The sequence below is a fragment of the Anthonomus grandis genome, chromosome 11 (genome assembly GCF_022605725.1).
Source record: "Anthonomus grandis grandis chromosome 11, icAntGran1.3, whole genome shotgun sequence".
NCBI classification, from domain to species: Eukaryota; Metazoa; Arthropoda; class Insecta; order Coleoptera; family Curculionidae; genus Anthonomus; species Anthonomus grandis.
Genome location: NC_065556.1, coordinates 18309849 through 18326365, shown reverse-complemented (window position 1 = coordinate 18326365; position 16517 = coordinate 18309849). Strand labels below are relative to the sequence as shown.

Below are 16517 nucleotides of genomic sequence, written 5' to 3'. Positions count from 1 at the left end.
CAAATAAATTGAAATTGCATTTTATTATGAAAAATAAAACCTTTATGAAGAGTTGTTTTTGATTGGGTATTTTAACTTATTCTTATGGTTGCGCTTTTTATACGATATCTTTCCTTTTAGCTTTGTAAATGCAATCTTATAGTTTTTTTAACTAAATTTTTTATATAATTTTAAGTCAATTAAATTAGGAAATAACATCTGGGAGTTAAAAACAAGTTACGAAGAACTTAGGCCTTTATATGGATCATGAACTTATTGCATACGCTTTATTGATCATGTTAATCAGTCCCTAAGAAAAGCATATTTCAATTTAAAATTACTTTATCAACAACGGAATATTTTCAATAGAAACCGTAAAATGCTATTGCGCGATTCCTGAATAATATCATATTTAAACTACTGTGATATTGTTTACGGACCCTGTATCACTACAGGAATTACAAAATTAGTGTAGGTATTGCTTATTACATAGTATTCGCTAAACATCAGTCAGGCTCTCTACCAATTAGGACGGTTGTTTGTGAGTGAGAGAAAATATTTGATATGTTTATATCACAATGTTTTATTACTTAAATGTCCGCCATACTTATATAATAAAATTCGATTTCGAACTGATATCCATAAAATAAACATAAGGTTTAAGGGTATCCTAACAATTCCAGTGCATTTTACGTCCCTGTACCAACGATCCTTTTCATATCTTATTGCGAAACGGCTAAATGATTTTCCTGCAGATTAATTTCAAAAAATATGTCATCAGCAAGTTAAGGGCAATCAAGGTGTATCGACATTTGAGAAAGTATATCAATGGCAATCTTCTTTCTTTTTATTGTACACTTAAAATTTGTAATATGATACATACAAATTAATTAAATTAAAAGTTTTTCTAGTATTTACTTTTGCAGTCGTCAATTAGTAGAGTTAAGGTTAGTTGAACAGTTGTTAGATTTAGAATCTGACATACTAAACCTCGCCTTTTTGAATAATCACTTTATTTTTTTTATCTGATTTCTCAATTTGTACAAATTGAGTATTTATTATTATTATTATTATTATTATTATTATTATTATTATTATTATTATTATTATTATTATTATTATTATTATTATTATTATTATTATTATTATTATTATTGAGCTCTATTAAGCTTACCTTTATTGCATTTATATACAAAAATACACTAGTCGCAATTAATTATCACAATAATGTTTATTATTAACCAAATATGTTACAGATTCTTATAAAACTTACATTACGTATTATTTAAATATGTTAACTAATATTTTCAGATGGAATTCATATTGAATATGTTTTATCAAATTTTCTTGAAAAAATTAAGGGTATAAAAAGGTTTGTACCCAAAACCCTTTAAAAAGAATCAACTTCCTACACAACTAATTATCATATATACATATTGTATTTTATTACTTTCACTGCTTAGCTGCTAAATGCATTGATTTTGAGTAATTAGACTACCTATTGATAATCACAAAAATAAATAAACAAATACCGACAGAAATCAAAAACAAACACTTTTCTTTGCACTAAACCTAATAAACTCTTCCTAACAATAGCACACTAAACGTAACAGCCAGTACAGACCTAAAGGTGGCAGCAGAGCTCGTACTTGCTCCTACAGCTGTAGCTTTGGCATCTACTGTAGGTACAGCACACTCCATTTGTTTCCTTATGAATTTGAAAGAGGCATCCACCAGATTCGCTGGGGTGGTGTCTGAGCATTTTTCCAAAACTCCATTGACGCATAGGCGAATCTTTTCGAAGTCCCTGCAGTAAAAACTGGTTTTCGTCTCTATTTTTTTTTTTTAACATATCAGTGAATTTACTTACTCGCAGTCTTTTTCCTCAAATAAGAATGTTGGCAACGTAGCAACACTAAGGGTATCCTGATCAGGTAACCTGCCTCCGATTGTGGCATTGAAACATTCTTTCATACCTTCCTGCTGTTGGTCAAGGCATTCAATTCCACCTTGGGCCACAAACACTAGAGAAAGAAATGTCATGAAATGTACGTTCATCCTAAAGAATCTCAATCTCATCAATAGTGAAAATTTTATTGTCTAAAAGGAGAGAGCAAAGTTCAAAGCTCATAAAAGTTGTGAAGAGTCCCTTTGAGTATTATAGCACTTAAACAAACATTAAACTAGCACAAGTTATAGCTGGATGAAGTCTGCATTAAGTCCTAAAAGTAATAGCTGCTGACAGAATCCTCTTTCACAGTATACTCCATCTATATTTAAACTGACATATGTATAGAGAATTTTTGTTGAAGTGAAACATGCCTAGCAATATGAACAGCATAGTGAAGAGTTAAAGTGTTCTAAGGATCGTATTATAAAGTCAAGGGACTTCAAAGCTGAATCTCTAACTGTATCAATGTCGGGGAATAAAGCTAAAGAAATAGTAACAGTTAGAAGGTTTATGGACAGGATTATTTTGAAGAAATTTGCAATCCTGATAGCTTTTTACAGTGTGAAAGAACCTCATGTCATCCGCAAATAGTAGAAATTTCCAACTCATGGAAACATCATTAATAAAAATGCACCTCTTGAGGCAATATAAATATTTGATCCAAAATGATATATAAATTGTTGATAATAAGTTTTTAAAATATAGCAGCATGTTTACATAGAAATATATTTTTTTTTGGATAAGAAGTCAATTAAAATCCAAGCTCTTCAAAACTTTCTTTCCTTTATTGCCAATGTTTCGACCTATATTACGCCTTCTTCAAAGCACTTAGCATATATGTTTTCAAGATGTGAGTTTCAAGTATTGAAGTACTTCTTATATCCTGGAGAAATCCCATTCTGTGTAGTTCTTTTGTCAATGTGATCCAGAAATTAATTAATTTTGAGTGCTTCATTTTGCTAACTTTTAAGGGTTAAGTTGAAAAAGAGGTCGGGAGGACCTTTGATTTTCGTAAAATATGAAATATTTTTCAAAGGTTTAATTGAAAATGTCATATTTAAATTATATATACTTTACCAAAATTGTCGTGGATTTTCTAAAATATTGTAGCATATTTTACATAGAGTAATTTTCATTCTCTAATTTAATTACTAGGAAACTATTGTTTAAAAAATATTAGGATATATTTTACAAAGGAGTAATAAGAAAGGCATATAAAAATGTTATAAAATATAAAGTTTTCTAAAATATTATGGCATATTTTAGATCTACAACCATCGAATGCCCCATAAAGAACAGAATGCCCTCCTGCTCCTACATTGAACTCTACAAACAAAAAATACGAATTCCATGGTCCATCTTATCAAAAGCCTTTTCAAAATCTTTATAGACTACATCTAGTTGCTATTTGCAATTTAGAGCTTCATATGTATTTTGGAAAGTTGGTGCTAGGTTGGTAGCTGTAGATCAAAACGTCCCTTCTACGCATTGATAAGAAATATTATGCGAATAAAGCAGGGAAGAACTGAAATGAATAGGATCGGCATTAAGTCTTTTCTACCCTTGTTCCTACCCGATTTCTACTATATAAGTTGCATGTTTGTAGATCTGTCTTTATAGTAAAATCTATCAATACTATAAAGGAACTATGTAGACTGAAGACAAAATCAACATGAAAAGAACTACATACAAGGCGTATTGAAACACAGTGATTCTTTCAATTGGTGCAATCATCCTCATAAAGATAACCAGGATATATATTACACCTGAACCCAGATGTAATACCTTAGCTACCAAAGGCAGTAGTTTCGGACAAATTATTAGGCATATTAGAATGAAATAGTTGTAATAAAGAACTAGACTAAACTAAATAAAAAAAAAGAATCTTAGGAATAACAAAATATAGAATATGTGGCTCAGCTAAAGAAACTCATGTAATATTTAAATAAAATGCCATATTGTTTGATCTTTTCAGTGGAATCTCATACCGAAATCGTCAAGAAATACTATGGTGAAACCTGAGCAGCACCATAATAAAAACTAAAAACGAGGACTTATCCTAGCACTCTGAGCTGGTAGTAGAAGTGAAGACTATGAGAAATTAATAAAGCCTCATCCCTATGATTGTCTCAATTTTTAATCTACTCACAAAGACCCATAGAGAGAACCAAGGGCCACATCTGGATCCAAATGTAATACCAAAGTCATAATAAGGCTAGCGATTATTGATACCTTATAAATTAGATAGGTACTTAAGATTCCAGAGGTCTACCCTTTTTTGCTGAATACTACTTACTTGCCAATCTATCGCCCTCCTTGAAACACATAAACTCCTGAAAATCCTGTACGATCTTTAAAGATTTGTCCAGAACAGTTTCCTCCTTTTCATTGAGGCATTTTTTGACAGTCGTGGTGACGTTATTAAAACAACTGTAGACATCGGGCCATTTTTTACAATATTTTGTAAACACTTCGTCCATTGAACCGGTTTTTTTCGCTTCTTCCAGTTCCTCGTTTATTTGGGTCCCGTTTATGTATTGGGTGACACAGTCTTTTACGACGTTTTGCTGTTCCTGAAATAACATTTGAAATATAAAAATATTCATAATTTATTATTTTTTAACCTTTAGTTCGTCAACGGCATCTTCAGCATTTTCGTTCTTGCATTTTTCTTTAAGGGCATTTTCGATTTTTTCTGTGTCGATTTTAGTTCCGTTTAAAGGAATATCGATTCCGTTTTCTTGTAGTTTCTTTTCCAGGTCAGATTGCATATCTTCCAAGTTGTTAATCTTCAAGGGGTCCTGCGATATGTCTCCGAGAACTGACCCTAAAAAGCAAGAAATATTTACTAAAGAGTTTGTATGTACTAAATATACCAATGAAAATAATCTGTAATCATTTTTTTTTTAATTGGAACTTTTATTTTCGCTTAAATAAAAGTAGTAATTTTTGCGTTAAATATTTTTATATTCCAAGGAATTACGGCAAATATGCTGACATGATTGCCAAGGCCAATGACCATAATAAGTTCAAGTTAAAACTTTGGAAAAAAACTTTTGAAATTTAAGAAAATACGCCTACTTAATAATAAATAATTTAATAATAAAGAATAATAAATTAATATAATTCCTCTGTTACAGTGGTAATAAACAACATAGTGTGGTAGAGCAAAATCTAGATTATTGAAACATAGTAGGAGAAGATATAAGAGAATATCGGAATTAAGGTTTTCTTTTCAAAATTAGAACTCAACCAATATTCTGAAATATCTGCGAACATTTAGGATCATTTGTCAGGAATTTAAGGATTTCTGAATTAAACTGTGTACTGACCCTAAAAGCTTTTGGTATCACCTCAACAGTAGGAAGGCAGCAAATAAAATTCCAAATTCAATGTATTATGGTGATAATGAATTTTCTGGTTGCGAACAGATAGCAGAGGGTTTTGCCCAGTTTTTTTCAACTGTCTACAATACTAATATAAATAAAAAAAAACAATTATTATATGGGTCAACAGGTGGGAGAGAATATGACAATTTCTAATCCCCAACTGTCTGTTGGCTTGATTTTTGATAAAATTTTAAAATTAAAGGCCAAAGTTAGTTCAGGTCCTGATGGAATACCAAACTATTTTTTACAAAAATGTGTCTGTACTGTCTCCCGCCCTCTATTCTTCCTTTTTCAGAAATCCCTTGGCTCAGCACTCTTTCCGTCATTATGGAAGCATAGTTTTGTGGTACCAATATTTAAATCAGATGATAATGACCAAATAGGCAACTATATTTATTTCTATTGCAAGGAGCTGTTGCTCAATCAGCAGCATGGGTTTAGTTCGGGCAGATCTACGATCACTAACTTGTTGATCTATCAGCAGGATCTGTTGGATGCCTCGGAGAGGGGATGTCAGATGGATGTGATTTATACAGACTTCTCCAAGGCTTTTGATAGAGTCGATCACAGAATCTTGCAGGAGAAACTTAGAGTGTTTGGTTTCTCCAATCATATAGTTGCCTGGTTCACAAGCTTCTTGTTAGGCCGGACTCAGCAGGTTAGATTGGGTAGTGCTAGATCCAGCAATATCAATGTATGTTCTGGTGTACCTCAGGGTGGACACTGCTCACCATTGCTCTTTAACATTTTCATTAATGAGCTACATGTTTTGAATAAAGTGCCTTTTTATTGTTTGCAGATGATGACCTGAAATTTTATAGAGTAATCCAGACTCCCAAAGACCAAATTTTGTTACAGAATGACCTGAATAGGCTAAATGGTTGGTGTGTCAACAATATCTTATTCTTAAACATAAAGAAATGTAATTATATTAGTTTTCACAAAAGAAGTAAAAAAGTTGTAACATCATACAATATAGAGGAAAGCCCTGTTCAGTATTCTGATACAATCAAGGATCATAACATTGAGCCATACAAAGAGTATGGCTCAATGTTATGGTCCCCCTATTACATGAACAGCTGTCTGGTCCTTGAAAGGATTCAGAAAAAGTTTTTAAGATTTTGTCTATTTAAATTAAATTTGGAAATACCGAACGATCATGTTTATGATGATGCACGGGAAGTGCTGGCTATGACAACATTGAGAGAAAGACGTATTCGTGGTGATTTAACCTTCTTAATGGTCTGATTGTATGCCTCGACTTTCTCGGTAGAATTAGCTTCAATGTCCCCTCAAGACTCTTGAGACGAAACCGACTATTTGCTTTGCCTTTTCACAGTACCAACTATGCCACTCACTCGTCTATCGAAAGAACCTTAAAGATTATCAACCATGAGGATATTGAAGTTGTGGGCATTGGCTTGTCTAGTTTTAGGAATCAAATTAGAGAGATTGTGTAAACTCTTCTGTTAATTTTATGTTAGTTAGCCTGTAAAAACGTATTTCTATTTTAGCTATTTTAAGTTATGGTTAGGTGTAACTATTGAACTTTGTAATATTTTTTTTTTGTAATGGGGTTGATCCCGTCTATTAAATAAATAAATAAATTGTTAGAACCTTCTCTTCTATGAATTAGTGATAAATATCAAGATTAAAAGAAAAATATGTATATATTTTTTTATCTGAAATTAGAATTGAAGAATATTTTTAATATTTTGTAACTTAATTTCTTATTAACCTTTTTTAATAATAGCTTTTCCATCTAGCAGAGAGCTTGTAAATTTAAATCCTTAAGTTAAAATAAAATAAATAAATAATACGTTTATTTAGCTAGGAGCTACATATAAAAGCAGAAGAAATACATATATAATTACAGGTAAGTTAATACATTTTAATTATTTTTTAAATGTACCTAAACTAGTACCATTTTTAATAAAATGGGTCAAATTATTAAATAATCAATTGATGTATATCTATCACAGTTTAGAATCACAATGAGATGCGGCTATACTATTAAGCTGCATTTACACCGAGTTGACAGAAGGTGAATTTGAATATTTATTACTAAAAAACGGGCCAAAAATTTGTAAAGAAGACACCAATTATAGACCCGCCACTCCCATAAAGGAGCGTCTTGCTGTAACGTTACGATTTTTATCAACTGGAGATTCGTACCACTCACTAATGTATCTTTTCAAAATTTCAAAACAGGCAATTTCCAAAATTGTTGTGGAGGTATGCAATGCCCTTATTGATGTATTACAAGACTATATTAAGGTAAGCACTTTATTTATTAAGATTTAACGAGATTTATATAAATATGAAAATATAGTTATAGCTACTTGTTAAATCAAATTTAAATCATAACCATAATAAAGAATAAATAAGCACAATAGTAGTAAAAATAAACTATAACTAAAACAATTTATACCCTAAATGAGAATAGTTGTGCGCATATCTATACTTATGACCGAGCTTATGAGGTATGCGTTCCTGGAGATTGCAGTTGGGTGATGAAACGATCTGCAGCTTCATCTTCATCGGTTGTAAGGTCAGTAGTTGATTGTGCCGAAGTAGGGGGATTGCTAAAAGGAGAGAATGAGGAATATGATTCCGGGGAATGCATCGGTGAGGTCGTCAGTAAGCCACCTGAATTTGCTGTACTGGGAAAATATTTCTGTTGCTGAGAATGCTGAGATTGAGGATAATAGTGTTGTTGCTGAGCCTGAGAAAAATACTGCTGCTGTGGTTGTTGTGCTACGGGATAATTGTAATTTCCCAATTTTGCTTCAAACAGAAGTGTGCTTATTTTGTGTTGCACTGTAGCTTGAGTATAAGTAGTGGGCAAATTTCGCAATGTCACAGCCACTTCTTCACCAAATATGGTAAACACATCCTTTGATTGTTTTGTCGCTAATGTTTCAACGTCGATAGACATAGACGGTGTGGACGCAGCTTTATACAACAGAAGTGTGTGTACGATGTTACATAACGACTTATTCTATATATTAAAATAAAAAAAGTTAAGAATAGAATTTTCTCATAGTGTAAACTGCATGACTGTAAAAGTTTTAATTGGGGTCAAACATTACCCTCAAATACTTAATGTTACTCTGATATACAATTTTCTTTGCGTCTTTGATTGCATACATTTCAATAATTTAAAAGTTAAGTTTAATCATAAGATCATTATTTATAGTCTCTTGCATGACGTTATTTTCTCGTCTGCTAATAGTTTTCAATTTACTATTTTCTACTACACCAACAAGAATAAATCTTTTGTCAATATTTATTAAGTCTACTATAACATCTATACTTTTTACATTTATAGAAAGTTCTTCTTTAATTATATAATTATTATTTAACTTAAAAAAAATCCTGAAGTTCATATGGGTTATTTTTCTTATCATCAACAATTTCTTGATAATAGTTATTCTTGTCAAAGATAATTAAATTTCGGATCCTTTTGTATTCATCCATATATTTTTATTCTTCTCTCATATATCGCTATTCTATAAATCATGTCTCTATTTTTCATCAATTTTATAATATCATTTATCCATTTTTTATATCTTTTTACTTGTGACTAATTTCAATATTTATTTTTGGATATATTTCATTTATGATAACAGTTAGGCTATTTGTCAAACAATTTGCTAATAAACTTGCATCACTGGAAGTATCATATCATGTTTCATCGATAATACTATTTTGCAATAATTCCCACTTATAATTCTACATATTTCATATGATATCTTTTGCTTCTGCTTTCTTGTATTCAACATAATTTGACAGAAGGCAGTGATCACTGATCTTCGGCGTCAAATGTATTTTATAATACGTTTGCTTATCATATAATCTAATAACGTTTAACTTGTATTAGTTATTCTTATTGGATTTTAAAATTATGAAAATTAAATATTTTCTGATTATAATAAGGCTTTAGCAAATCAAAATGAAAATCACCCATGATTATGATTGTTCCATCAAAACCGCTGACTGTATCCAAATAGTCAGAATAATACTCGATAAATTTAGCATTTTCTTGTTGAGGAGGGTGGTAGAAGATGCAACAATAATACTTGCTAGTTTTCATATTAAATCATCGAGAAAGTGTTCAGACTTAATTCTTACAGCATTCATAGAGCCATTTGACGTTAATACTTAGTCCATTTGGTAACCATCTATTTTCAATTCTGTCCCAGAAATATCATTAATTACATGAGTTTGCAACAAATAACAATAACTTGGGTTTCTAGTCATTTATAAATGTCATCATACTATCCTTATTATTCAAATAACCTTGACAGTTAAAACACAACATAATAAAGCTCATATCTGAATTCATTTTTCGATTTAATTACTATTGCAAAAATCTATTTTTCTGCGCAAAGTTTCTATTCATTTGTGTGTTTTACATTTCATTACATCCCAAGCTGAGTGTTTAAATAAATACCATATTTTTGATTTCATATAATACATTTTATATTTGATAAACGTTTTTTATCATGACCCGCGCTAACATGTACATCATTGAGAACATGTACTTTTATTTGTACAATCTTTTTGCAAATGAATATATTTATTACATTAATAACATCTTATAAGTCCGTAGTCATTAAAAACTCACCATTCATTCCAGCCTAAATCCATTCTTTGTTTACATATCAATGTGTTAGAAGAATTAGAATCAACTGCAAATATGATATTAAATTTCTCGTTTATAGTATTTATACTTGTATGTGTTTTTATTTTTAAATTTGCATCATCAAAGTAATGTTGATTTATAACTCTATCTATCATATTTTTATCATCAATTTTAAACTCACATTCGTTTACTCCGACTACTTTAATCCTGTGTTTAAGGTCTATTTACCTCATAAATTTCACCCAGTTTCCTTTGAACGTTGATTGAAAAGTAGGTATTTTTCAATCTACTATTATACACGGTGTCCAAACTCTATTTACACGATTTTTTTTCGCCCCTGTATATGATATAAAAAAAAGGTAAGATAAAAAGTCTTTATTTGGAAAAACTAATTCTGTTGATAGTATTGGTAAATGTACGTAGTGATAACAAAGACTCAAAAACAAAGTTTTCATTGTCAAGTTTTTTTTTTAATTTTTGCTCTTTATTTAATTCTACATCAAAAATGTACAGGATGTCCCGGTTCATGTGAGAAATCTCTCGGATTCAGGTAGAACATCGAAAAATAATACCGAACGTTCCTATAAAAAAAATTCCTACAGGCCTTCTTTACGAAGATACAGCCTCCTAAAGGACGCTGCTGGAAATTGGTTTTTCATAAATTACTTTTAAGCTACCCGGTAGAATTTAATAAAAATTTTAGGTGATGAACACTCTTAGGGACCTCTTAAAATGACATCCTTAAAATACATTTACCTTGTTTACTTTACCAGGGGCGGACTAGGTTGTACACTTTAATGCGTATATTTTTAACACCATGTATGTTAAAGTCTGAAAAAAATGAATTTGGATACCTTGAACCCTAGGCTAAAAAAGGGTACTTTTGTTCATTATCGATAAAATGCACCGTTTTGGAGAAAAAAAATAATAAACGAGCCAATGTTTTTTTTTTTAATTTTTTTTAAATGAGATAAGTACGTCAGTTATTCAAAGACCAGAAAATTTCGATGCAAGTCATTTAATTTAAAAAAAAATACATGTTCCTAAAAATACAGTGGTGTCCTAAAAAATACTTTTACAAAATATTTCTTATTTATTATACGTTTATTTCTTTTTTGTTATTCTTAAGATAAAAACTAAACATAAAAAAAAACTAAAAAAATTCAAATAATCAATAAATATCTGGGCAGTAATTATTGGCAATTTTTTAAAAATAAAAAGTTAAAAATATACGCATTAAAGTGTACAACCTAGTCCGCCCCTGGTAAAGTAAACAAGGTAAATGTATTTTAAGGATGTCATTTTAAGAGGTCCCTAATAGTGTTCATCACCTAAAATTTTTATTAAATTCTACCGGGTCGTTTAAAAGTAATCTATGAAAAACCAATTTCTAGCAGCGTCCTTTAGGAGGCTGTATCTTCGTAAAGAAGGCCTGTAGGAATTTTTTTTATAGGAACGTTCGGTATTATTTTTCGATGTTCTACCTGGATCCGAGAGATTTCCTGCATGAACCGGGACACCCTGTATAGTGTACTATAGATCAAATATTGATTAAATTATTAAATTATTGATTAAATTTCAACGCTGCTGGACGAAGTTCCTCTAGCAGAACGACGTTATATGTGGCTTCAACAATATGTGATGCGAGTTATGAGGTGGAGTCACAAATTGTATCAAATTTCCTTGACAATAGATTTGGAAGGTACTGTATCGGAAATAAAGGTCTTGTCAGGTGGTCAGTCCGATCACCTGGCTTAACACCGCTAGATTGTTTCTTGTAAAGGGACTGAAGAGCTAAGAAATTTGGAGTTTAAAAAAACAAAATTACACGTGCTTGTAGAGCAATTTCGGAAGAAGTTATAAGAAACGCCTGTACCACTGAATTAATAAAAAGGTACGAACTCTGTCAAACCGAGAACGGTCGGCAGTTTGAAGATTTACTAAAGTTTTTTTTAATTATTCTAGTTTTATAATCATTTTTAACTGTTTTAATGGTATATTAAATAAGAATTAAGTAATATCATCATAATAAGTAATTATCTCAAAAACCGTAAATATTTGATGAATAGTGTATTATACATTTTTGATGTAGAATTAAATGAAGTAAAAATTTGATAAAATATACAAGGCCTTTCATTGCAAAAAACTGACTTGACAATTAAATCTTTGTTTTTGAGACACTCTGTACATTTACCAATACTGTCAATAAAATTACACCTTGACACCTTGTATATTAATTAATAATAATAGTTAATAATTTTAATTTAATATATCTATTTTTCAATCAATGCTTTAAATTTCTGCCTGTACCGTTTGATTTCCACAGCGGAGTATAAGTCCTCCAGTTTTTGTAGTACGACCCATAGGTGTTTATATTAGATTAAGACGTTTATATTCAAAGTCCACTTAATTCACGACTACTTTTTAACTTCAAACCCATCTTCAGTGCCCAATATCATGGTTTTTTTATCAAAAGCGCTCAATGTATCCAAATATTCAGAATAATACTCCATAAATCTAGCATTTTTTTTGAGGAAGATGCAATATTTGCTATTATTCATATTAATTCGAAAGACAGTGTCCAGACATAATTATTCTCACAGCATTGATTTCTGACGATTTTTTATTTAGTGCCTTTTTTGATTAGAACGACCATCCTACCAGTCCTTCTATTTGATGTGAATACTTGTACCATTTAGAAATCTATATATTTTTAATTCCGTCCCAGAAATATCATCAGTTACTTGACTTTCCGACAAAAAAAACAATCTATTTTCTGCAAAGGTTCTATTCATTTGTATGTTAGAATATGCATTTATATTATGCATTTCATAATATCATAAGCTGAATGTTCCGTATACATTTTAGTAAATTACCTGCTAAGCATTCCTTAATTTTACAACCCTCGCTACATCAAGAACATGTAATATTATTTTTACAATCTTTTTGCAAATGGCTATATTGATTATATTTACAACATCTGAATTATGTTCGTAGTCGTTAAAAACCTATCATCCGTTCCAGCCTAAATTTCCTCTTTGTTTAATTCTTCATAAGTATTAGAGTCAACTTCAAATATAATACTAATTTTTCCATTTATAGTATTTGTCCTTCTACCTATTTTTATTTTTTAATTCTTATCAATGTCATCAAAACAATTTTGATTTATAACTTTATCTACAAAATTGTCATCATCAGTTTTATACTCACAATAATTTACTCCGACTACTTTAATCATATGATCGTGCGTTTTAGGTCTATTTATATCATTATTTTCCCCAAATTTATTTTGAAGTTCTGCCTGTACCGTTGAAATTTCTTTTTCATTTCCGCAACTTAGTATAAATCCTCCAGTTTTTGAGGTATCCATAGATGTTTATATTAAATTAAGATGTTTATATTGAAAGGCAACTTCATTTACGACGATGTTTTTAACTTCACACCTATCCTGGGCAATTCTTTTATTTAAACGAAGTATTTTACTATACATTTGAGAGTTTTAAATTTGACCCTGAAGACAAAATTGCTTATAACTTAGAATAACTTGAGGTGCAAGAAATTTTCTTAAATGAAACTCTTGGGTGAGAAAAACCAAAATCCTAATCTAGAATCTCATATTTCAATCCGTCCTCAAGAACCTAACTATATTAATGTGAAAAAAATAATGAGAGGGGACTTAAAAAACCACCAAAAAATAAATAAAAAATATGTTTCCGTAAAAAAGTATTTTCTTCACAAAATAAGTGCCAATTTTGTTTTAAAAGTAATGCATTTCGATGAAATAAGTCATCATAGTCAGGCTCAACACTTACATAAAACATAAATAAATGTATACAATTAGTTACTTATTTAGTCAGGTTTTCCGCCGAAAAACTCTTCAGATGCTGATATTAAGGCAAAAGTGCGAGGTATGATCATTAAAATTAATACATTTTTTGGAGACTAATTATCAAGACAGCTAACCTACTTTTTCTTGACACATGGGACTTCCAGAGTAATTTTTGATTACTATACATATTCATCCATATAATTTTTCAGTAAGACACTACTACAATATCTTGATGCATTACTATTTTTGTAAATATTAGAAGCGATGTCCAGCAGGTAAAAACCAAAGTTAGCGCATACAGTATATTGTGTTAATGGCTTCATAATCCTAAACTAATGGAGACTCCACTTTCTTTTTTATTTATCTAGGAGTCATTGTTATAAGGTTCAATAAATATTCAACCAAGGACAGTCCTTGCAGCTTTTCCTAAGGTATAAACAGGAAAGGCTTACATTCGTTCCAATCTCTAGCACCAATAAAGTTCTACACCTACAAAAGCTACTTCCAAAGTTAATCATCTTCTATATTATGTTCACTCTTCGAAAATCATTGTTTCAGATAACTGGAGGTTAAGTATTAGCTGACCAATTATCCCATTAAATAAAGTGGCTACAAACGAAATCAGCAGCAACTTTCAACGCACCACTTAAGAACTAGGCACCGTCTCCTGCAGAAAGAAATTGGCCTCAGGACTACTAAATGCAATAAATTTCTTTATAATTTTAAGTATAAGCTAAACTTCCTTTTTAGAAAACATCTTAGTCACTCCACTTCCAAAATGGATTTCAACAATAAATATTAAATATTTCCTTTACAACCTTTGTTCCAATCATCTTCCATCTAACATATTATTACAGTATCGTCCTAGGATATACCACTCATCCCATCACACATACCTAAACATACACTGGGCGTAAAATGTTAAGAATATTTTTATCTAAAACATTATAATAAATATATAATTTTCTAAATTGAATGCACTTATAAATAATAGATAAATAGTTTTTTGGAAACATCTGTAAATGTATATAGAATAATATAGACACACGTATTTAGTGGGTGCAACAATTATGTATTTGCTGCACGCGGTACATGTATACAAATCGGGGTAAATAAAATATTAATAGAAGTCCAACAGTCAACTAGTAAAAAAAATTGATATTCGCACCTATGTATCTAAAATTAATATTTCGCAAATTAATATAGTTATAGGTCAAGGATCAAGATATGATGGTTTTTTATATTCCAAAATGTAGATAAGTTTCGTCACAAATAATAAAAAAAACTTATCTGATTAACAGATAAAATGCTTTGTGAAATAATGACCATGATTTTTGACTCATGATAATAAACTTCCTATAAATAGAAATGGTACTTACCGAAAACCAACACAGATACCATCAGAATTGCCAAAACTCGAAACATGTTGTTCAATTCCCCACTAAACTAGAAAACGTTTCGAGGTGATCTAAGGTACTGCCCGTCTGTCGGATACTGCTACTATTTTCCGGTGCCTAATGAGCAGGTAGAATCCCTACTCTGTAGACGTTAATCAGTCCGAAGTGTACTGCGATAGTCGTTTCGTTTCTCTGTCTCGTTTTTGTGCCCGAAGTTTTATCGGTATACAGATAATTAGTAAAAGATTATCAGATTCTTATGATAGTCTTGAATGGAGGACTTAATAATTAGGGCTAAATTATTTAAAAAAATGAATAAAGGTAAATATTTTTTTTTCTGTATAACGTTATGGTTTATTAATCGAGTTTTTCTTGCTTATTTTGTGCGAATAGTAAGAGTTAAAATTATTTTTGGTCTCTACCGGTTACTTTAAGTAAATTGTTTTTTTCTGATATTTAAACTGATTTTTTACATTTTCTTCAGAAATTATTATTGATGTTTGATTTGTTAAAGACGTATTTCGTTTTCTAGTTGATACGTAATTTTTGAAAGTTTTCCAGTTAGTTTAATTTCCAGAACAATTATTTTCCCTGCAAATAACTTACGATAATATTTTAAAGCTAAAGAATCCATCTACCTAGACCTTCATAATATCAATTGTAAGCTCGTAAAAGAAACTGCATATTTCGTATTTCCACTTTTAGAACACCTTTATTACTGCTGCATGATCACTGGTATATTTCCGAGCCAACTTAAACTTTTTAAGGTTTTACCACTGTATAAAAAGGCCAAACAAGATGATGTTAATAACTATTAGCGCATTTCCATTATCCCTTAAGAGGGGTCTTATATGTCTTTATCAGTGTACCATACTTCAAAGGCATTTGACTGAATTGGTTAGGAGATTCTCATTTAAAAATTCGGTTGTCCAAACTCAATTAAAGATATAGAAAGCAGAGAGTTTTAGTTAATAATATGAATTATTAAATTCGTTACCACAGCAGCATGGGATGTTTACTTATTCTGCAATTTTATTAGTCAATAAGTGGTCCCTAAGCTGGTTTTGTGCAAATAATCTGCTTTTAAATGTTGACAAAACTCAAAAACTTTAGGGTAGTATTTAATCGAACATCAGTTTTTATACTTTTTAGCACGTTTAAAAACTGGGTGGAGCAACAAAAATACTTATTGAGCATCTAATCTTTAGCATCTAATAAAGTTAATATTGTCAACTGTTTTATACTAATCTGGATAGCTATTTAAATAATAAAGCTTCTAAAAACTGTTTGAACTTCACACTTTATAATATGACAAAAGCTAGTG

At 30.4% G+C, this 16517-nt stretch overlaps 1 protein-coding gene across 1 annotated transcript; it reads right to left on the bottom strand.

Annotated features, from left to right (window-relative positions):
• Positions 1-1191: 1191 nt before the first annotated feature.
• LOC126742170 (27 kDa glycoprotein-like) lies at positions 1192-15376 on the bottom strand. Its single transcript, XM_050448744.1, has 5 exons — positions 15176-15376; positions 4555-4757; positions 4227-4503; positions 1850-2003; positions 1192-1786 (listed from the first exon to the last, which is right to left on the bottom strand). The coding sequence occupies exons 1-5, from the start codon at positions 15219-15221 to the stop codon at positions 1552-1554; spliced, it is 915 nt and encodes a 304-aa protein (XP_050304701.1). The 5' UTR covers positions 15222-15376; the 3' UTR covers positions 1192-1551.
• Between the last annotated feature and the right edge of the window lie 1141 nt (positions 15377-16517).

Excerpts from the sequence above, each read along its gene's own strand:
- LOC126742170 (XM_050448744.1), bottom strand. The coding sequence starts at position 15,221 with ATGTTTCGAGTTTTGGCAATTCTGATGGTATCTGTGTTGGTTTTCG. Across the intron at positions 4,758-15,175 it reads GGTATCTGTGTTGGTTTTCG|GGTCAGTTCTCGGAGACATA; the intron begins GTAAGTACCATT and ends CTTGCTTTTTAG. Across the intron at positions 4,504-4,554 it reads ATGCCGTTGACGAACTAAAG|GAACAGCAAAACGTCGTAAA; the intron begins GTTAAAAAATAA and ends ATGTTATTTCAG.